Source organism: Armigeres subalbatus, chromosome 1 (genome assembly GCF_024139115.2).
Source record: "Armigeres subalbatus isolate Guangzhou_Male chromosome 1, GZ_Asu_2, whole genome shotgun sequence".
Classification (NCBI taxonomy): domain Eukaryota; kingdom Metazoa; phylum Arthropoda; class Insecta; order Diptera; family Culicidae; genus Armigeres; species Armigeres subalbatus.
The window spans coordinates 8,369,683-8,394,311 of NC_085139.1; the positions used below are offsets into that span (position 1 = coordinate 8,369,683).

General features: G+C 42.5%; 1 protein-coding gene across 1 annotated transcript; it reads right to left on the bottom strand.

The window, feature by feature from the left end:
• Positions 1-14,822: 14,822 nt before the first annotated feature.
• LOC134208066 (protein atonal-like) lies at positions 14,823-15,777 on the bottom strand. Its single transcript, XM_062684162.1, has one exon. The coding sequence runs from the start codon at positions 15,623-15,625 to the stop codon at positions 15,023-15,025; it is 603 nt and encodes a 200-aa protein (XP_062540146.1). The 5' UTR covers positions 15,626-15,777; the 3' UTR covers positions 14,823-15,022.
• Positions 15,778-24,629: the final 8,852 nt, after the last annotated feature.

The following is a 24,629-nucleotide window of genomic DNA, read 5'->3' on the forward strand; positions in this document are numbered from 1 at the left end:
AATTTTGTATGGAAAAATTTCGATTTTTTTATTGTAAAGATACATAACAACCCCCATTTTTTACTGTAAAAGTCCCATTTACCATTCATTTTATCGTGTAAAACCATAAACTCTTATGCAATTTAATTGTAAAATTTTCGGTACATTCAATGGTAATTATTATGTAATGAATGGCAGTGTAACAGTAAAATTTATGGTTTTTCAATGATATTTTTTATCCGGGGAGCCTACTTGCGGATACATGCAGGTTTAACAGGACCCACTGTCAAACCCCACCACATCCTAGGCAGGCGCCACAACTCGCAGATGGCCTGGGGAGGGATCGTCAAGCCCTTGGACATAGTCCCCGCTGCCCCTGAATCAAAGAATAATGTGGCCAAGTTTCATAAAATTCGGTCGACAAAAACCCCCCTGCCAATAATAGAACAAAACCTGCCAAAGCCGTCTTTTCCCCTATTTATATTTTAAAAAAGTGGTGATATTTTGTTGCCGGAAAACTTATTAGGCAAAACACCTCTTAGTCAGCAGCTCTTGGAAAACAAAACACTACGCGTCGGCGAAGCAGCCTTCTGGTATGGACAGTGCGTAGAGGCGCGTATTACGTTGTAAGTTAGTCCCACTAGGGCGTTTTGCCTCGCCGAAATGTTAGATATTTCATCAAAACGTGAAAAATTTCGGATTTCCCTACCTTCAGGGTTTGCAGAAATCGCTCTCAATAGATTACGAACAACGATAAAAGAAAGGCTAAAACTTTTCCGAATCATAACAAGCCATGAAAACAAATTTATCAAACTTGTATACAAATGCGAAAAAACAGAATTGGATAGACAGCCTCCACCGAGAAGTGATGATTCTCGCTTTGTTCTCGCTCATTTGTGTTGCGGACCGCACAGCTGTGAAGAACAAGTTGAAATGCATCATCAGAACCAGTGCTCCCCGCGTTTGGAGCTTTTTAAAATAAATTTATCATGAGGTATACTGCCCCTATTCGCATAAGCGTCCCATGTAAGTTTTCTTCAACTTAAGAAATATGCCGTTGAATTTTTCAAACTCGTTTTACATGGAGAAATTAAAAAAAAATCTAATAAATCGATAAAACCAGCAATCTCCCTGAAAATTTGGCATGATATTTTTTATTTGTATACATTGCTATGGAACTATTAAATGGACCATAATTACATTGATGTTTTGTGCGAGAGTGTATCAAAATCTGGAATGTGACTGTTATGCGAATAAATAGCAAGATGGGACAGATTCATTTTTTCAAGATTTTCAAATTTCTAGAACACAGCGTAGTATCAGTTTCAGTTTTTCTTAAATATGAGCTTATTTTAAGCTTATTTCTGGAAGAAAATCAAAATCGCCAAAAATCGACATGGGACTCTTATGCGAATAGCGGCAGTATAGCCTCCCAAATCAGTTCTATATCAGTTTGCGAAAAAAGTCTCTCATGTTGACACTTTTTTCGCCTAACCTACATGATGTTATAGGCCTAGCTTTGTAACGGCCATCGCAAACACGATAAATATGAAAAAATATCCAAAAAGCGTTTTGCCGCGAGGGGGAGGCGTTTTGGGGCCTCTTCCAACATTCAGTGAATCAGTTGGATCATTGCAGTTCTTGGCACAATGCACTCGTTCAGAAATCGCGTCAACGTAGATAACAGCATAATAACAACCATGAACAACTATACTAGATAGCAGCGAAAAGAAATTGGAGAAGTTGTGAGCTGCATAATCAAACTGAATGAAGAGATCTAGTTGACCCCCGGAACAGATATATTTTTCCGATTTTTCAGTCATAGTGATTCGAATAATTGAAATCCATTACCATTCGTCTACATATCCATCAGTACCCCTTATCATGCAAGCATCTAATTATAAGCTGCATTTGTAATTCCCAATAAAAGAGCGGTCAAGTGAAAAGTATGGGAAAATTACCGAACGAAATTCGGCGACCCCATGGGAAACTTGCACACCGCGGACTTCAACGGTTACGCCAAAGTTCAACCTCCGCGGTCAACACTCCAGCCGAGTCCATGCGCGGGCCAGGCACATAAAACCCTACACAGAAAGGAACAAAAGGAAGTCAAACATTTCCACATCCCTGTGCGACGTCTTTGGCGAAGTTTCGACGTCTTTCTCGCCGATTTGTTTTATTTTCGAAGGAAGCAAATTAAATTTAAACGCTTCGATCAAGACCGTCGTTTTCTTGATTTCAGCTTATTTTTCGGACTCGGACTGTCGAGGAAGCTCCTACCTCAGCAGAGAGTGAAAGAGTTTATCCTCTTGAATGAACGCACGCTAATTTGTATAATCCCTTGGCTCGCCTGGTCACCTCTCCTCCATCGCTCAACTCGATCACTTTTCACGCAAGCGCAAATTGGTTAAGGTTAGTCAACGCAGCAAGCCAGAAGTGTGTGAGTTCGTGGAGGTATTTAAGGCGGTCGAGGGGATCAGATAATTTGATCCCGAATTTTCTGCTGAAGAAGTCTGAAGCGATTTTACAAAGCCTACTATATTTTCGGTTTTTTTTTTGCGCGATCACTGCAGACGACTGCAATTTTCTCACGCCACACTTGATTGACGCGAGCAGTGATCTTTTCGGAAATTGTACGGTATTGTTCGCCCCGTTGGAAACATCGATTGAAAGCTGTATTTGTGCTTTTCTTCTTATTTTTTCTAATAACACGTGCCTTTCCACGAGTAATCACGGCGGCATTATTCAACACAAAGATTTTGAAAAGCGTTTCGGGATCCACCTAATTAGCCATTAATCTCGTTCATTCAAACATAGTTTGGAAATCCTTTCAATGCGGTGTCCATTACAAGACCTCCCCACGGTGGCCTCACACTCTTTTATAATCCTTTGATGTTCCGGTCATTCATAATCAAACAATAGCCGCAACGCATGATATTACGAAGAATTTATACACCGTAGCATTTTACCTTCCACGCGGCAGGATTCACTTCGCTTATGAGACCTCTAGCTGGACGATAAAAGCGGAACAATCTTCAGACTAGACATCTATCATTATCGTGCGCCTTTCCGACCGCGCAGGAAGACCTCCTCTATTTACTAGGCTTCGTGCAGATATCCTTGCGTAGGATTGCTCTGCAGAGTGTAGCGGAAAAGGTCTTTCATCATCATTTTCTTGACATTAGAAAAAAAAAACGCACCGGAATCTTAGTTTGCCGTTTGATGGTGGTCTTTTGGCACCTCAAATTAATTTCCGCGTACAACTCGGCTCTCACTTTCCACTATAAGACGTGTAATTAAAAACGAATTTCCGATCTGAACAAAATTGTGAATTCAAAAAAACACGATTTGAGATGTCCTTTTGGTAACCCTATAATCGTCTTCGGTGATTATGAAACTCACACGGATTTGTGCCCATAAACCACGCCATCAGTCGATGCGCGAACTACTCATTTCGTTCGGTGCGGCTGGCGTGAAACTTGGCGGCAGATCCGACAGCTTTGCCGTTTAAGAAAACCTTGCGTCAGGATCCCACTTCTGTTTCTCATACTCCACTGCCCAAAAGACTCATTTCGATAAACGGTTTACGATAACTTTATTAAATTTTGATCCAAGCCAAACCCCACAAAAAATCACTGAATGAACTTTTCAAAGCATCCAAAAATGTGGGTAGCAGCGCAATTTGCAATTTTCGCAGAAGGAGAAGCCGAAAACAAATAAACGATTTTATCAAATCGGTCGCCACCACGAGAGAAAATTGACGGGACCGAGCCTTGGCGGAATCGATGATAGTAGTTTGATGCACGGCTGATTGATGCCTTGCGCTTGTTCGGAAATTGTAGGGATTATCCGATGACCGGTGACCGTTCCGTATGGTTTCACCCTGATGAGAAGGCGCGTAATAATGGCTACGCTTGGGGTCAGCGCATCCCAAGCAAGGAAGGTGCTTCTCCTAGCGCCAAATTATACACCTCGTTAAGATATATGAGTTTGTTTTCTCCGGGTTCGAAACAAAAAATCACCCCGAAAGGGAGCGACCGGCACCCAAGCTGAAAGGTTAAATGTTAGTCCAAAGATTGAACAAATATTGAACCAGTTATGAGAATTTAATTAGATTATGTTTATCTGCCGAAATTGCATTGGATTCACTCGTTGAATATCAAATACGCCAAGGGCACGTGGTAGAGGGAGCGTTGTAATGAATGTAGCACATGAGAATCCGCAGTAGCCCTGAGGCTATTTAGCAGTTCGTAAAAATTGATAGACAAACATTGGGCAATCTGGTATTGAGCAGGTCTATCATGAGAGAACATATATTTAGAGCAATTTATGCTTGATGCCCACGTAGCGTCTTTTCAACGCTGAGTGCAAGCGGCGTTGAAAAGATGCAGGTGTCCATCGGGAAAAAGGCGGTAATGCAGCGTTGCCGCACCGATGCGCACCTACGTTATTTTACAGCGGCGTTGAAATTGAGCTATGTGGGCATATGTCCTTACAGGGTTATTTTTTTTTCGTGTAATACAATGTTTCGTTCATTAAAATCTACAGTTCCCACATTTTTTTTTTTAATTTTTCTATGGCTCTACATTCAAGTTAGAACATGGCCTACTTTTCAACTATTCTTCTTTAGCATTTCCTCAGTTATTAATTGACGGTGGCATGACCCCAATTGGTGAGGGATAATTTCCTACGTCGTTGACATAGAACATAATTCTCAATCACGATGTCCATTAATTTATTGGCTTTCGACTGTTTCATTCAATTTATTTATTTTGCTTACATCTAAACAGATAATACTGAATCAACAATTTGACGACACAATACGGTTTGAGGTCGCATCTCTCCTTCCTCGAATGGGCCGCATGCTCACCATGTCGTTTGTACCTGTTCAGTAGACTGACCCAGCTTAGTACGCGGAGAAAAAAATGTTGGTGAATTCCACGGGGCACCCCCCAGGATTGTGTCTTTTGGTGAGAAAATCAATTTCTCAAAATTTCAGCTCAATCGGTTGTTACATAAACTGGCGCAATTGATTTGAAGTTTGTATGGGGATTTCAGTCAAAATATATAGGAAAATACATATAGAATGTCACAGAGCAATTTCACAGAACATTAAACGATGATAAAATGACATGCCAACTGCCCTTTTTTGCAATTCTGAGCTTAATCGAGCAATCAGAACCAATTTCCAGATCGACTGAGTGAAGGAGGTGTTCATTTTTCATTTATTTAGTTAACATCTAAAAAGATAACACTGAATCAACAATTTGACGCCACAATGCACGGTTCGAGGCCGCATCTCTCCATCCTCGAATACGCCCCACACTCGCCAAGTCGTTCTGCACCTGGTCTGCCCATCTCGCTCGCTGCGCTCCACGCCGTCTCGTACCTGCCGGATCGGAAGCGAACACCATCTTTGCAGGGTTGCTGTCCGGCATTCTTGCAACATGTCCTGCCCATCGTACCCTTCCGGCTTTAGCTACCTTCTGGATACTGGGTTCGCCGTAGAGTTGGGCGAGCTCATGGTTCATTCTTCGCCGCCACACACCGTCTTCTTGCACACCGCCAAAGATGGTCCTAAGCACCCGTCTCTCGAATACTCCGAGTGCTTGCAAGTCCTCCTCAGCATTGTCCATGTTTCATGTCCGTAGAGGACAACCGGTCTTATTAACGTCTTGTACATGACACATTTGGTGCGGTGGCGAATCTTTTTCGATCGCAGTTTCTTCTGGAGCCCGTAGTAGGCCCGACTTCCACAGATGATGCGCCTTCGTATTTCACGACTAACGTTGTTGTCAGCCGTTAACAAGGATCCGAGGTAGACGAATTCCTCGACCACCTCGAAGGTATCCCCGTCTATCGTAACACTGCTTCCCAGGCAGGCCCTGTCGCGCTCGGTTCCGCCCACAAGCATGTACTTTGTCTTTGACGCATTCACCACCAGTCCAACTTTTGTTGCTTCACGTTTCAGGCGGGTGTACAATTCTGCCACCTTTGCAAATGTTCGGCCGACAATGTCCATGTCATCCGCGAAGCAAATAAATTGACTGGATCTGTTGAAAATCGTACCCGGCTGTTACACCCGGCTCTCCGCATGACACCTTCTAGCGCAATGTTGAACAACAGGCACGAAAGTCTATCACCTTGTCTTAGTCCCCGGCGCGATTCGAACGAACTGGAGTGTTCGCCCGAAATCTTCACACAGTTTTGCACACCATCCACCGTTGCTTTGATCAGTCTGGTAAGCTTCCCAGTTGCTGTTCTCGTCCATAATTTTCCATAGCTCTACGCGGTCTATACTGTCGTATGCCGCCTTGAAATCAACGAACAGATGGTGCGTTGGGACCTGGTATTCACGGCATTTTTGAAGGATTTGCCGTACAGTAAAGATCTGGTCCGTTGTCGAGCGGCCGTCAACGAAGCCGGCTTGATAACTTCCCACAAACTCGTTCACTAATGGTGACAGACGACGGAAGATGATCCGGGATATCACTTTGTAGGCGGCATTAAGGATGGTGATCGCTCGAAAGTTCTCACACTCCAGTTTGTCGCCTTTCTTGTAGATGGGGCATATAACCCCTTCCTTCCACTCCTCCGGTAGCTGTTCGGTTTCCCAGATTCTGACTATCAGTTTGTGCAGGCAAGTGGCCAGCTTTTCCGGGCCCATCTTGATGAGCTCAGCTCCGATACCATCCTTACCAGCGGCTTTGTTGGTGTTTAGCTGTTGAATGGCATCCTTAACTTCCCTCAAGGTGGGGGCTGGTTGGCTTCCATCGTCCGCTGAACTGACGTAGTCATCTCTTCCGCTGCCTTGACTTTCACTGCCTGTACTCTCAGCGCCATTTAGATGTTTCTCGTAGTGCTGCTTCCACCTTTCGATCACCACACGTTCGTCCGTCAAGATGCTCCCATCCTTACCTCGGCACATTTCGGCTCGCGGCACGAAGCCTTTGCGGGATGCGTTGAGCTTCTGATAGAATTTGCGTGTATCTTGAGAACGGCACAGCTGTTCCATCTCCTCGCACTCCGCTTCTTCCAGGCGGCGTTTCTTCTCCTGAAAAAGGCGGGTCTGCTGTCTCCGCTTCCGTCTATAACGTTCCACGTTCTGCCGGGTACCTTGCTGCAGCGCGACCGCCCGCGCTGCGTCCTTCTCCTCCAGAATCTGTCTGCACTCTTCGTCGAACCAATCGTTCCGTCGACCTCGACCCATATACCCGACGTTGTTCTCCGCTGCGTCGTTAATGGCTGCTTTGACTGTATTCCAGCCGTCCTCAAGAGAGGCCCCATCGAGCTCACCCTCTTCCGGCAACGCTGCCTCGAGATGCTGCGCGTATGCAGTGGCGACATCAGGTTGCTTCAGTCGCTCTAGGTCGTACCGCGACGGTCGTCGGTACCGAACATTGTTGATGACGGATAGTTTTGGGCGCAGTTTAACCATCACCAGATAGTGGTCAGAGTCGATGTTAGCGCCACGATATGTCCTGACGTCGATAATGTCGGAGAAGTGCCGTCCATCAATCAGAACGTGGTCGATTTGTGATTCTGTCTGCAGTGGTGATCTCCAGGTGTACCGATACGGGAGGCTGTGTTGGAAGTAGGTGCTGCGAATGGCCATATTCTTGGAGGCGGCGAAATCAATTAGTCGTAGGCCGTTTTCGTTCGTCAGCCGGTGAGCGCTGAACTTTCCAATAGTCGGTCTAAACTCCTCCTCTTGGCCAACCTGAGCGTTCAAATCTCCTATGATGATTTGGACGTCGTGGCTTGGGCAGCTGTCGTACTCACGTTCCAGCTGCGCGTAGAATGCGTCCTTATCATCATCAGTGCTTCCGGAGTGTGGGCTATGGACGTTGATTAAGCTGAAGTTGAAGAACCGGCCTTTGATCCTCAACCTGTACATTCTTTCATTGATCGGCCACCACCCGATCACGCGCCTTTGCATATCGCCCATCACTATGAAAGCTGTTCCCAGCTCGTGTGTGTTGCCGCAGCTCTGGTAGATGGTATGATTACCTCTAAACGTTCGCACCATTGATCCCTTCCAACAAACCTCCTGCAGCGCTACGATGCCGAATCCACGGTCCTTGAGCACATCGGCGAGTATGCGTGTGCTCCCGATGAAGTTGAAAGATTTGCAGTTCCACGAACCGAGTTTCCAATCGCTAGTCCTTTTTCGTCGCAGTGGTCTTCGCCGATGGTTTCCGGTCCGTACTCTCTTGTTGATTGTTCGTTGCTTATGATTTTTAAAGGCTGGCTTGCAGGGCCTGACACAAAACCCCCTAAATTTCCGGAGGACCATTCCTCCTTATTTCCGGTGGACCATGGTGCACAGTTTCACTTAGAGTCCCTCGCTGGCACTCGGACGATGATCAGCCGCCCCTAACATGGAGAACAGACGCTGTTGTGAGCCGATCCTGACATGGAGAACAGACGCTCAATAAGATTTGCACCTCCGGAGAGGAGCAAAAGGGGGGGTTTGCATACGACCATAGTTCCCACCGGGGTTGGTTACCCGATCTTCCCTAAGGTTGCTCGTATCCCGGCCAGCACCGCGGGGAGGTAGGGATAGGAGTTGCTGGGTAAGAGGCTAAGGACCGCGAGATGGGGTCTATTTTATTCCTTTAGGTACGCGAAGTACCAATGGTACGCTTTACCCAGCATTTGCCGTGCCGAAGGTGGAGGTGGTGTGTTTTCCTATATATTTTGACTGAAATCCCCATACAAACTTCAAATCAATTGCGCCAGTTTATGTAACAACCGATTGAGCTGAAATTTTGAGAAATTGATTTTCTTACCAAAAGACACAATCCTGGGGGGTGCCCGTGGAATTCGACAACTTTTTGTTTTCTGGGCCAGTCTACTGTTCAGCCCACCTTGCTAGCAGCGCTCCACGCCGTCTCGTACCTGCCGGATCGGAAGCGAAAACCATCGTTGCAGGGTTGCTGTCCGGCATTCTTGTAACACGCCCTGCCCATCGTACCATTCCGGCTTTAGCTACCTTCTGTATGCTAGATTCATCATAGAGCTGGACGAGCTCGTGGATCATCCTACGCCGCTACATACCGTCTTATTGCACACCACCAAAGATGGTCATAAGAACCCGTCTCTCGAATACTCCGAGTGCTTGCAAGTCCTCCTCGAGCATGGTCCAAGTTTCATATCCGTAGAGGATTACCGGTCTTATGAGTGTTTTGTACATACATGACACATTTGGTGCGGTGGTGAATCTTTTTTGACCGCAGTTCCCTCTGGAGCCCGTAGTAGGCCCGACTTCCACAGATGATGCGCCTTTGTATTTCACGACTAACAGTATTATCAGCCGTTAGCAAGGATCCAAGGTAGACGTTACACTGCTTCCAGGCGGGCTCCGTCGCACTCGGTTCCGCTCACAATCATGTACTTTGTCTTCGATGCATTCACCACCAGTCCAGCTTTTGTTGCTTCACGTTTCAGGGTAACCGAACATAAAGTCCATTTCGCTCGAGACTTTTCATGACTTAAATCAGAGATCAGACAATTATTGATGTAATGGCGTAATAACCAAAAGTAAGCAAACCGTCTGGTGGCACATTTTTGCAGTCGAGAAGAAGAGCAGACTTAATCGACATTTTTATTCTCGGTAAAATAAATTAAGGTGAAGGTGGATTGCGTACCTAAAACAAAACTTTGAAAGTATTGGTACAATAAAAAAATCATACACAGAAAAAATGCTGAAAACTAATTAGCGCGTAAAAATATAGACGCGGAAAATTACACTATTTGGAGCGGACATGAATCTTTTCCCATAATAATTTTGACATTAACTGCTTCCCGACACTGAACTGAAATTTAGTCTACAAACATTGATGTTTCTCATCGACAACGATAACGACATAAAAAAAACAATACTAGGTGAACTGCTCGGCACTTCATCTCATAGCTCCTATTTTCATCCCATCAAAAACTCAGCAATGAAAAGGATTTTAATTTGTTTCATATTTTTGTATTTTTTCAGCAGTTAGCACGCATGTTAGCAACGAGATTGGTGCTGTATTTCTTTGTTTTGCGATAAGATGAATATATGTTCCGTGAGATGGAAAACGGAACAGTTCCCCTATTTAAACTACTGATGCATAGATATGATTTCCAAAGAATCTCATTCTTTACTTTTTCCTATATCACCCTTATTAAATTTAATTAAAGGCTTATCAGTAGGATATTGTACATATGAAAAAAAAGCCTATATGAGAAAGAGAGGGAAAGTACCTAAAAAGTAGCTAAAGCGATGATTAGGGTATCCAATCATGGTTTGAACCAAATGGCGGGGTTCAAATGAGCCGTCAAAACAAAGTTGATTTATTTCATTAAAGGGACATGTTACAATTGAGATTTCTAGTTTATATGGAAGCTTAGTTCATTATCTTTCTATCTTTCTAAAAACATCCTGGGTGCTTAGTTTCATTGAAAAAACTTAATAATTACATAACTTTGATTCGTACCATGGTTTGAACTAAATTCGTACCATGGTTTGAACTACTGCAGCAGCTCCTAAATATAATACTAATCACATGCATGAAACGCTGAGGAAATCTATGGAAAAGCAAATTTGTTTTACTATTCATCTTCTCGCATTAGATTAGTAATTCGAAACGTGTGAAAATCGTCTAAATTATCGATATGAAAATTGCGATTTTTTCATATTGGAAATGTAAACAAAATGCTCCAGCTAGGCGCATGCAGCGCTCCTAGCGGACAGCTGCAGAACATGACTGCATTTACAAGTTCAAACCATGGTACGAATTTAGTTCAAACCATGATCAGTTTTCACCTTGTATAAATGTTACTATTTAAACTATTTAAAACTGTTTCTCAATTGTATAATGATGTCAATCGATTACAGATAAAAATAGCGTTCTTTTGATATATTGATCTCACTCCTGTGTCATAAAATGCGTCCTTTACGAGCTTTTTGAAATTATGCCACTGGTGGGGGGGATTTAGCGCAAATTCAGGACGTTTTTAAATCGCTGCATTTTATTACTTAAACAATAAGTACGAATGTTTAAATAAACTCTATCACTGCCAGTATACCTAAATAGGCCATTCATACTGTGTCAATGTCAATGAGATGGTAATTTCTACTGATTTCAAAATGGTTCAAACCATGATACGCTTTTCACTAGTTCAAACCATGATTGGATACCCTATTATCATATTTAATAAAAGCAGAATCATCATATAGAGTGTAGTTACTTGTCTGTCACGGACAATACACACTTTGGTATGATTAGCAGATTGAAGTGCAATAATTCTGTAATTTGAATACTGTATTGTGGTCATTGTGGTGATATTTTGTCATTGATATTAGAACAATATTACCTCTAACATCCTTTGTTATTTTTTTCTATTATTCAAAGAATAGGTTTTAGGTTATAGTTGATTGAGGTTGCAAATTGCATATTTGATGATAATTTATTTGGATGTAATCAGGAGGAAATTCACGGTATATATGGTTGCATATTAGTGAAATATTGAACGCAAAAATCATTAAATTTGAAACTGCTATAACTTTCGATTCCCTAGATGAAGTATTTTGAAATTTTCATAGCAGACGCCTGGATATTATATCTTTCGAAAGGCGAGTTCAGAATGGATGGACATTTTTTTTCGCTAATAATGGTCACAGGCACACCGTGATCATCAGTGCTTCCGAAGTGTGGGCTATGGACGTTGATTATGCTGAAGTTGAAGAACCGGCCTTTGATTCTCAACCTACACATTCGCTCATTGATCGGCTACCACCACCAACGGTCCTTGAGCACATCGGCGAGTATGCGTGTGCTTCCAATCGCTAGTCCCTTTTCGTCGCAGTGGTCTTCGCCGATGGTTCCGGTCCGTACTCTCTTGTTGATTGTTCGTTGCTTATGTTTTTTAAAGGCTGGCTTGCAAGGCCTGATTACAAACCACCTAAATTTCCGGAGGACCATTGCTCCTTATTCCCGGTGGACCATGGTGCACAGTTTCACTTAGAGTCCCTCGCTGGCACTCGGACGATGATCAGTCGCCCCTAACGTGGAGGACAGACGCTTTTATGAACCGCTCCTGGCATGGATAACAGACGCTCAGTAAGATTCCCAGCCAACACAAAGTCGCATATGCTAGCGAATAAGTATACAAGGTGGAGGCGATATAGGCGCATTCTTCCATTTGACTGCATGCAAAGTGCACGTATATGGCCTCCACTTTGTACACTTATTTGCTATTATATACGATCTTGTGTTTGCTGGGTTTGCACCTCCGGAGAGGAGCAAACCCCCCCTGTCAGCACAGCATACGACCATAGTTCCCGCCGGTGTTGGTTACCCAATCTTGCTTAAAGTTCCTCGTATCCCGGCCAGTACCACGAGGAGGTAGGGATAGGAGCTGCTGCCAGCAACTTGCTGGGTAAGTGGCTAAGGGCAAAAAACAAAACAATCTCCAACGTAAATTCCAGTAACAAAAAAATCTTTAAAACTCCGAAGAAATTTCCATGGGAATTCTTTCTGAAAATTCAAAGCAGTTCCGTGGGAAATACAAATAATTTCCGGTAGAAAAAATAGTACACATTTTTTTATTTTTACCGGACATTTTATAGAATTCTTCAACAAATTCTGCCGAATCTCCACATGAAATTTTTATTTATTCCCATGGGAAGTTCTTCAAAAATTTCGAGTAGAACCCTTTTAAATTTTCAGCCTCTAGAAACCTAGCGAGCAAAGGCGTAGAATTGTCAATCCGGAGATTCTCGTTCCTGTCTAGGATGTTTTCGGGTGGGAAGCACATAGGGGATAGATAAAATACTAATAAAGGGCTATGAAACGTCTTTGGAGAATGTGGGGCGTTTTGCCCAGCCACTTGTTGAAATCCATTTTTCACGACTTTTCAAAAAGGCTTTATTACGTGTTCTCTGTAATATTTTTGTATGACACAGGCAATGCAGTCGCAAGACTGTCTAGACTACCAAATAACACAAAGTTAGCATGATTTGCGTTGAAAAGTAAAAATTGGTATTATCGTTCATTGGTATGAACATATCCGTGGTGTTCCGTTGCAGTGTCAACGTTCGTAATTTTATTTCATTGATCTGGGCGAGAAGGATTGGGCGCCCCGGTAGGTTGTCATAAACTTGTCGAAGCAAGAAGTAAATATATTTTTGGAGCAATTCCAATTTCAGAAGAAATCTAAGAATGTTTGAGCATCAATTGTCATAGGAACTACACACTAAGAATTTCAAGGATACATAGTTAACGAAAGAGACTGTCAAAAGAAATGTTTTAGTCTCCGATCTTACCGCTAAGCTAAAGTGATCTTATAACGTGAAAAATAAGGATATTAGACCATTACATTTGAAATGGAACTGAGTATCCATTGGCGGTAATAAAACAAAATTTTTCGCCTCGATTAGGCAATTTAAGTGAATTAGGCAAGTATTCTTCTTCTTCATTGGCATTATATCCTCGACTGGGACATTGCCGTCTCGTAGCTTAGTGTTCATTAAACACTTCCACAGTTATTTACTTGCAAGGTTTCTAGGCCAAATTACCATTTTTGTATTCGTATATCATGAGGCCAACACACGATGATACTTTTATGCCCAGGGAGGTCGAGACAATTTCCAACCCGAAAATTTTCTGGACCGGACCGAGAATTGAACGCAGCCACCTTCAGCATGGTCTTGCTTTGTAGTCGCGCATCTTACCGCACGGCTGAGGAGGGCTCTTTCATTAAGCACGTCACAAGCCTTTATTAAGCAATGCCCCCAAGTAGGCGAGTCACTTGTCTTGAATGTGAACTGAATCTTGAAACTGCTCATGAAAATGTGAACTGAATCTGAATTGAAATAACGTTTATTAGTTCTATTCTGCAACCATTTAAATTCAACTAAGTTCATCAATTGCCAATCCTAATTGGGGTAACCAGAAATAGCTGTCTAACATTTTTAATGACTAGTAAATCAGCGCAAGTGATTCAATGCTAACCGGATGTGATCGGTAAATATCCGGAAGTTACTAGTGGGTGAATAAAAGTGAATGAGTGAAGTTACCGGAATTGTTCGGGAAGGGATTGACATATATAGGGTGCGATCAATTAATTATCGAAAAAGACTCGCAAGTTGCGAAAGGGGAGGGACTAACAAAACACAGAAAAATACGAATTCATTTTTGAAATCTGTTTAAAATGAAGCCTCTTCAGAAAGATGTATCTATAAAATAAAATGAAACAATAAATAATAAAAATTTGAAAGCCTTTTAAAGCGCAATAAAGAATTAGTTTTCATGTTTGGACTGGGTCAAAAAAATGATATGGAATATGATTATGATTAATGTTTTATGTTTGTTCTTGATTAGTTCGTCACTATGAGAAAGAGACAGAATCCTTCGTTTTAAAATACAAACTAATGTATATAATTGGATGTGTGAACTTGAACAACAAGCAACATATTTCTAACATATTCAAGCCAATAAACCAATCACAATATTATTTTTTGTAAATTTTAATATAAAAAAAAATGCAGGAAAAATACATCCAACTGTATTTTCCCCGTATTACTAATTTATTTTCTATTACTTTTTCTTTCCTTCGACTTTTATATTCGTGTTGCCAATCTCAATCAGTAACAACAACAGAAGGTTTCACGGGCAAAAAAGGCTTGGTTTCCTGTTCTTTTTTTTTCGGAAAAAAAAATTTCTTCTGAAAATGTTGTTCCTTGGGGGGGGGGGTTATTCCCAAAACCACCCCCGTGGCTACGCCACTGTTTCAGCTATTTGTGTTTAACAAGGATATGTCATCTCCAGTTATTTCAACAGTACGTATTTAACATTCTAACATCATTTTATTATTTCTATTTATTGCTTGCTTTTCAACTAAGCGATTAATAATAAGTCTTCTTAAACATTCAATATCAATAATACTGGTAAAGTTCCTAATAATAATTCAATAACCGTACAGAATTAACCTAATGACTTGATTCACCTCCTATAAATATGGCCTTCTAACAACGTAACCACTCCGCACCGTAATCGCACACTTAAATCAACAACTCGCACAACGCCGTAATATAGGTCTGCGCCATTTGTAGGGTTTCGTGCTTGGACAACTGCCGGTCGTCTCCACCCGCGGGAAGGTGCTGTCGCAGGCGATCGAAGGCTTCATTTAGCCCCCGCATGCGCTTCCGTTCGCGCGCGTTCGCCGCCAATCGTCGCTTCCGCTTGATCACCGTGGGGATCGTTGTGCCGCGCTTGATTTTAATTTTGGTAGGGATGTCACTGTTTGCTATCAGCTCACTGTCCGATGCACTGCTGTCGTCGAACAACTGTTCGATCTGGCTCAGGACCTTGGCGGACTTAGAGAGCGGGCGGGTTGGTGGCTTGATCGCAGTAGTCAGGATTTGATCGGGGGAACCGAAGTCGTTGGGAAGGCCCGGCGATCCACTGCTTTCCGGACTGGCCGCCATCCAATCGTAGTCACTGTTGTACTGGCGGGATTCGAAGGCCTCCGGCGTGAAGCTCAGTGTCGATGGGATGAACTCCGGACTGCTCGGAGGAGGCGTGAAATCCATCGCTTGGGGATGAATGTACTGCTGGTGATGGTAGTTGTAGAAGTATTGCCGATAGATAAGTTCCTCAGCCATTGTGTCACTGGGTGTCTTCGAAAAACGACTTCACTCGAACAGAAGTAAATCAAAACTAAATCAGATCCCCGCAGGAAGGATAATTTTATACCGGTGGATTGGGAGAGTTGGAACAGCATGGAAATGGAAACGCAAAACATATTCCCCTCGAAGAGCGAGCGTTCTCTCACTGTTTCTCTTTGAGGTTGCAAGTCTTTCTATGGTTCTAGAGGCACGCACGTGCCTTTCAGCCAATCAGGAATAGTGGAAAATTGGATGGAAGCATACGAGAGAATGGATGCTGCGCATATATGCGCACGATTTATGCTCTTTCATTACATATTGAACTCTCTCATCTCTGAATTGTGCCGAAATGCACAAAAACAGGTTTGCTGGATTTTTTGTGATTGAAGTAGCAATGCCGGAACGCCGGACAGCTACATATTTAATATGTTGGGCTTCAGTTCCCTGATGCACAACTCATTTATGGATACGATAGTTTCCAAATATGCCAGTTTCATCAGTGCGGCGGGTGTGCTTTTTCAGTATATTCCGCATGTCTGGCCAAGTAAAGGGCTTTGTTTTGTAAACAGAAAGTTAAGCACGATTAGGAATGCAATTAAGTTTGAAAACATTTGGTATGAAATTCTAAAAAATGTAGAATTCTCCCTTGTCATACGACGAGTTAGTACTATCCCATTTAATTCCACGACTTGATTGTAACCTACCCAAATATTTTTGTAACACACTCAACCCAAGTTACTCATTTTTTCCGTGTAGGTTAGAAAGGATTCTAAAAATAGATGTCTGAAAATCAAAAATCGACTTTCTCAGATTCGTAATTCAAGTTGACCTACTGAAAGCTGTTGCTTTTCGAGCATTCAACCCCAGAATATCAGCACTCTAAGCCCTATGATTATCAAGATATCAGAACCAGATAATTTCTGAAAAACTAAAGCAATATTCTTACATTTTCTCAGAATAACTAATAGCGTTGATCCTACATCTGAAATCGACTAATTTAAATAGTTCTGAGTTCAATATTTTTAACTCAAAACTGCTTTTCTCACCCACTCTCAATTAGATGAATCTAACCGTTTTCAGGGTTGTTCTATCTAACCATGAGGAGGCCAGCTTCCTTAGCCTAGCAGTAAAATTCGCGGAAACAAAACAAGACCATGGTAAAGGTGGCCGATTTCAATATCCCGGTTTGGCTAGGAAAATTTCAGGTTGGAAAATTTCTCGACTTTCCTATGCATAAGAGTTTTATCTTTTTAAACTTGGTTTTAAACCATGAACTTAACGAAAAGTAACATTTAATTACTAATATGCCCTAAAACATGCTGATTTATCAATTAAAGGTACAATAAATCAATGCAAAGTATTCAGAACTTGTTCGTCTCTAATTAGAAACCATATTTCGATATTGTTGTTTCAAAAGGGCGAAAGAAACAAACGTTAACATTGACTTCCTCTGCTGATTTCAGGAAGATTAGAGACTTCTGGCGGCATTTTCCACTTCCGTTCGATAGAAGGCGCAGAGCGCCACCAATTCCAAATGGTTGTTAGCTGGGAGCGGTCCTAGTTGTTTACGTTTGCGACATTGGCCCTTATGAAACAACAGTGTCGATTTTTCGTTTGTTTGAAAGTATTATTACTTTGCTTATACATTCGCTAGATCCTTGCATCTGATTTGATAGCATATAATAAACAATCTGCACAACCTGTAGCGGTGGCCAAGTAATCCTATTGGATTTGTTTTCCAGTTCCCGGATGTCTGTCGAAAGACGGCGGTGATGGAATAATTCGTGAATTGCAAAATTTGTTCTGTGAGGTCCTAGATGCATTTATGGTACCATGAAAATAAGTGATCGATAATATTCAGAAAATGCCATAATAGTTCGATTAGGTTAAGAGGTCCTCGAAAACGGATTGAATTTTGTTTAGTGATGTGGTAACACATTATGCGTCGGTTAATAAATCAAACCCATCTAAAAGAAACGAAACATTAATAAATAAATATGGCATCTTACAATTTAACCGATTTTTTCTTCTTCTTATTGGCATTACATGCCCCACTGGCACATTGCCGCCTCGCTGCGTAGTGTACATTACCACTTCCACAGTTATTAATCGTGAGGTTTTTAAGCCATGTTATCATCACGGTGCTTCATTTACCGTTATTATGAAACTAAATATACCATTCAATCGGCAGCCGCCATTCGATTGCTACTATAATTCTACGCTCCTGGACAAATTTTCAAAAAATCGTTGGTGGGATTTTCGAGTTACGCTTCAAGTTTTTCGATGAAAAACGCCCTATAAATCGATTAAAAATAACCCAACGTAATAACTTGAAAACGAGTTTTTTATGCAGAATCAATTAAATCTCTATACACACAAAAAAATAAGCATTTTCTTTTGCAACAATAGGGTAACCGCACCTTTAGTGGAGGTAGCACCACACGGGTGAACAACAGGAACTGAAAAGTGGCAAAAAGAGTCATGATTTCGGGAAAATTTTTGTATTTTCATGTTATGAAAATACACCATGAAAAAAGGTCATTCTGACAACCGTCATTTGTTTGCTATAATAGCATGATGTTTTGTGCTCAATATCAAACCGGATGGGCATCTCTACTTTGAACTAGAAACAAATAAATTTTTGGTACAAGAAAAACAACACGAAAGTTTTTTTTGGCCTTCTTCAAAGTGTCATAAATTAAAGGATTTAATTCAAAAAGTGAGTCCTAATGCGTATTTACACAGTAAATTTAATCTATTTTGAGGGCCAATGTCGATTGGCATCAAAATTTTAGCGCGAATTTTTTTTTCTTCTCGTTCCAAAAAGGCTGCGAAATTCGGTTGTGGGCACCTTTATTGGTTCGGTTATGGGCACCCTCATTTTATTGATAAATCATTCAATATCGTTCTACTTGTCCCTTAACTTATTTTTAATAACGTTTTAAGGCAGTTTTCATAATTAGTTTGACATAATTGTTCGAAATAATGAGTTTATTTAATATTTTTGTTCTTTGGGCATGTCTAGTCATTATACACACACTTTTTGGAACAAAGCGTTGATCGATTTGCTTCCAACAAGTTGCATTCGACGGGGAATGCTTTCCCATTGTTTCCTATTGAAAATTGGTCAGATCGGACTATGGGATCAAAATTTATGGTCAAAATATTATTTTTTGAAATGAACGAGAAAGGCACTATTGCCGCTAGGTGATTAATCAGGATTTTTTGACTGTGATGCATACCAATAAAACGTAAATTAATGAGAAATTAAAACCCATTTATCGGCCGCGACAATTTGAAATCGTCACAAAACAAATTGACGCCAAAATCGTCGCCAGCAGAAATGGCCATAAGATCTGTCAAATCAGGCGAATGAACCACGAGTTGCATCAGCTGTTGGGAGAACCATCCATCGTTCACACCGCGAAAATCGGACGACTGCGGTGGGCCGGGCACGTAGCCAGAATGTCGGACAGTAACCCGGTGAAAATGGTTCTCGACAACGATCCGACGGGCACAAGAAGGCGAGGTGCGCAGCGGGCCAGGTGGATCGATCAGGTGGAAGATGACTTGCGGACCCTTCGTAGACTGCGTGGTTGGCGACGTGTAGCCATGGACCGAGCCGAATGGAGAAGACTCTTATATACCGCACAGGCCACTTCGGCCTTAGTCTGAATAAAAAAATAATCTGTCAAATCAACTGTGAACAAAATTTTATATACTCAATAATCACATTATTTTCCAAAATTGAGCCCTGTTTTTAATGCAGATTGACATTATTTACTAATAAAACTAACATAATTTTAGAATAAAGATGTTGGCGACGATTTTGATAGTGCCTAAAAAATGGTCGGCGCGTTTTGTTACCAAGGAAACAGACAATACCTAAAGTGCTATTTTGGACCTTTCTAATGTGATTTTTTTCAACATCCTCCTTAATGCACCGAGGGAGACATCATCACTGCTAGGTGAATTGATTTGAGTTTTTTTAGCGTCTCCTGGCTTTTAGAATGAATAAAGTATTCCTTGTCTTTAAATCTGGGTGGTTTTTATTCATGCTTCTTTATTTTTAGCTAAGTTTTCAAGGGTGCCCACAACCGAACCACAAAATGAAAATGTCCAAAAATGTCAAATTTTCTAAATTGTCAATTTTTTTTTTTAAATCGATGAAATCATATTAATTTCTTTGCTAGTAGTGAGCTTATAAGTTTAGCTTTCGATTGCTATGCAAATGTCGACATAAGATCAACCAGGGCCAAAGTTATGGACCAAACACAAAAGGGTGCCCACAACCGAACCTCCTCCCCTACATTTATTCGAACAGTTAATCCTTCAAATCCATTACTGATGACTGCCGAAATATACGAACGAAGGCGATTTGTTGTACATCCTTACTTTAGATTCCACCACAAAGTCAGCTCAATGAACTTCTGCCCCTAGAAAACACCGGGCATATTATTATATGAAAGTCTGGTTCCTGGTAGGTTAGCCTCCAGTACCAATATTTCAAACTCTCATGTAATTCCGCACGGTGTCCCATAAAAAAAAAGTCTAGTGCAATCAGATAATTTAATATGAATATCACTCTTTCCCGGACAAAATCACCTATCAAACTATTTTGCTTATGAACAGAAACATAATGCCTTCATACTTAACCAAAATTTTGCGGAAGTAGGGGGAATGACGGCTTTGGCAGGTTTTGTTCTATTATTGTCAGGGGGGTTTTTTATGACTGATTATGCTCAAATTTGGCCTAAACATTCTTTGCATATCAAAGAATATTGTAGCCAAATTTCATAAAATTCGGTCGACAAAAACCCCCTGCCAATAATAGAACAAAACCTGCCAAAGCCGTCTTTTCTCCTATTTCAAAGATTTCTATGGTAATTTTTTCTAAATAATGAAAACACAGAAAACACATTTCCGGTACGCCTTCGTCCGCCTTCGAAACACAGAACTCATTTATGGGCCAAACACAATTGGTACGTTTGCGTGCGTTTTGACAGTTTTCCTATGGGAAAACTGTCAAAACGCACGCAAACGTACCAATTGTGTTTGGCCCATTAGCCCAAAACGACGGGCTGACGCCGATTTTTTTTATCACAACTGTGGAATAAAATGTAGGAGATGTAGGAGAACAAAATGTCACTCGCGTGCGGCACACTTCTCACTCGCAAAAAACCGACATTAGTATTACAAAAACAAAATATTTCTGAAATTTGTAGCACCACCGAAAACATCTGCAAGAGACGACTCGACAGAAATGAAACACAATCTGTCAGTCGCGTTACACTAATGGGCCAAACACAATTGATACGTTTGCGTGCGTTTTGACAGTTTTCCCATGGGATTGAATTTTTTTGTAACTATATACTCTACGATAGCTTCAATTGACGCATTATGGCATAAATGTGATGTTAAATATAACTTATCATAAAATTTTGATTGTAACCCAATATCTATAAAGGAACAACTGTACGTAGCTCTGGAAGGTGCAATTCGAAGATCTTGTGTGCAAAAAAGGGAACCATCGTCAACAAGTCTTACATGTTCCTTGGTTTTGCGTATGACATCGACATCATTGGTGTAGATCGCAGAAAGAATCTTTAAACGGAAAACTGGAAGAATAGGACTGATCATGAACTTTGTCAAATCTATGTAGCTGGTGGCTGGCAGTGAGCGTGGCAGCCCAAAAGGTGTTAGTCCCGAGGTTGAATGGGCGGGATGCGATTTGAGGTTTTCGACGAATTCATATATCTTGGAACACTCGTTATATGTGATAATGACGTTAGCCGCGAGGTGAAAACACGTGTTGTGGCTGCAAGTAGGACTTTCTATGATTTTCGTAGCCAGCTAAAGTCTCGCAGCCCACAAACACGGACAAAGCTAGCTCTGTACACATCGTTGATTCGTCCAGTAGCCATGTACGGCTATGAAGCATGTTCGTAAAAAGATGTAGACCATCGAATTCTGGGAGTGTTTGAGTGGAAAATACCGCGCCTAATACCTGACAGTGCGGTGGAAAATTGAGAATGGCTCAGACGCTTGAATCAATTGTGCCAAGTGTACAAAAATGCAGACATAGGCAGACTGATAAAATAAGGCATATTACAGTGGGCTGGACATAATGTACGTATGCCGAAAGAGAGACCAGCAAAAGTCATGTTTAGCAGAGAACCTGGAAGAGGACGTCGGCTCCAGGGTAGATCACGCACTCGCTGGCTGTGTGCAATCGAGGAAGATGCGCGTAAGATGCGTGTGTGTCAGGTGCGCCGGGGGACCTGGAACAAGATATTACAGGTTTTGCTACGGATAACATGGAGTGAATGACCAACATATGTATAGCCAGGTAAATATTTAATTGCTTTTGCATAAAAAAAAACTCGCTTGCAAGTTATTACGTTATGCTATGGATTTTTAATTGATTTACAAGGTGTTTTTCATTGAAAAAAATTAAAAACGGCATAACTTAAAAATCTTGCAACGATTTTTTTGAAAATTTGTCCAGATGCGTAGAATTATAGTAGAAATCGAATGGCGGCTACCGATTGAATGGTATATTTATTTTCATAATAACGGTAAATGAAGCACCGTGATTTTTGCATTCGTATATCATAAGGCTAACACGATGATACTTTTATGCCCAGGGAAGTCGAGACAGTTTCCGAACCGAAAATTGCCTAAACCGGCAGCGGGCATCGAACCCAGCCACCCTCAGCATGCATGGTCTTGCTTTACAGCCGCGCATCTTACCGCTAGGCTAAGGAGAGCCCTGCCGATTTCATTCATTTATTTAGTTTGCATCTAAACAGATAACGCTGAATCAACAATTTGACGCCACAATACACGGTTCCAGGCCGCATCTCTCCATCCTCGAATGAGTCCCACGCTCGCCAAGTCGTTTTGCACCTGGTCTGCCCACCTCGCTCGCTGCGCTCCACGCCGTCTCGTACCTGCCGGATTGGATGCGAACACCATCTTTGCAGGGTTGCTGTCCGACATTCTTGGAACATGCCCTGCCCATCGTACCCTTCCGGCTTTAGCTACCTTATGGATACTGGGTTCGTCGTAGCGCTGGGCGAGCTCGAGGTTCATTCTTCGCCGCCACACACCGTCTTCTTGTACACCGCCAAAGATGGTCCTAAGCACCCCTCTCTCGAATACTCCGAGAGCCGGCAAGTTCTCCTCGAGTATGGTCCATGTTTCATGTCCGTAGAGGACTACCGGTCTTATAAGCGTCTTGTACTTGACACATTTGGTGCGGTGGCGATTCTTTTTTAACCGCAGTTTCTTCCGGAGCCTTTAATAGGACCGACTTCCACAGATGATGCGCCTTCGTATTTCAGGACTAACATTGTTATCAACCGTTAGCAAGGATCCAAGGTAGATAAATTCCTCGACCACCCCGAAGGTATGCCCGTCTATCGTAGCACCTTCTATCGTAATGTAGAACAACAGGCACGAAAGTCCATCACCTTGTCTTAGTCCCCGGCGCGATTCGAACGAACTGGAATGTTCGCCCGAAATCTTCACACAGTTTTGCACACCATCCACCGTTGCTTTGATCAGTCTGATAAGCTACCCAAGGAAGCTGTTCTCGTCCATAATTTTCCATAGCTCTACGCTGTCAATTCTGTCGTATGCCGCCTTGGAATCAATGAACAGATGGTGCGTTGAGATCTAGTATTCACGGCATTTTTGAAGGATTTGCCGTACAGTAAAGATCTGGTCCGTTGTCCAGCGGCCGTCAACGAAGCCGGCTTGATAACATCCCACGAACTCATTCACTAATGGTGACAAACATCAGAAGATTATCTGGTATATCCCTTTGTAGGCTAATGTCGCTTGGTGATCGGCTGGTGATCGCTCGAAAGTTCTCACACTCCAGCTTGTCGCCTTTATTGTAGATGGGGCATATAACCCCTTCCTTCCACTCCTCCGGTAGCTGTTCAGTTTCCCAGATTCTGACTATCAATTTGTACAGGCAAGTGGCCAGCTTTTCCGGGCCTATCTTGATGAGCTAAGCTCCGATACCATCCTTACCAGCTGCTTTATTGGTCTTTAGCTGTTGGATGGCATCCTTAATTTCCGTCAAGGTGGGGGCTGGTTGGCTTCCATCGTCCGCTGAACTGACGTAGTCATCTCCTTCGCTGCCTTGACTTTCACTGCCTGTACTCTCAGCGCCATTCAAATGTTCCTCTGCTAGTGCTGCTTCCACCTTTCGATCACCACACGTTCGTTCGTCAAGATGCTCCTATCCTTATCCCTGCACATTTCGGCTCGCGGCCCGAAGCCTTTGCGGGATGCGTTGAGCTTCTGATAGAACTTGCGTGTTTCTTGAGAACGGCACAGCTGTTCCATATCCTCACACTCCGCTTCTTCCAGGCGGCGTTTCTTCTCCGCTTCCGTCTATAACGTTCCACGTTCTGCCGGGTGCCTTGCTGCGACCGCCCGTGCTGCGTCCTTCTCCTCCAGAATCTGTCTGCACTCTCGTCGCACCAATCGTTCCATCGACCTCGTCCCACATATCCGACGTTGTTCTCCGCTGCCTCGGTCATGACTGTTTGAACTGTATTCCAGCAGTCCTCAAGAGGGGCCCCATCGAGCTCACCCTCTTCCGGCAACACTGCCTCGAGATGCTGCGCGTATGCAGTGGCGACATCAGGTTGCTTCAGTCGCTCTAGGTTGTACCGCGGCGGCCATCGATACCGAGAGTCGAAGTTAGCGCCACGATATGTGGCGTTGGTAGCCGTCCTAGCATCAATGGCAGTGGTTTCTGCATCTGTAGCGGTTTAGCGGCAAACTATCGAGTGGCTATCGTCATGGTTCAGGATCAGGTTTTGTAGCAGGATCATTAAATTGGTTCTTTTCAGGACCACCATTTTATACAAGGGAAGGTTGTTGTGTGAAGAATTTTGTTCAAAGAGCAAATTAATTGCTTTGCGACGCCCGAAAGTTGCCGTCCGTAGCAGAATCTCGAACACACATCGGAGGGAGATGC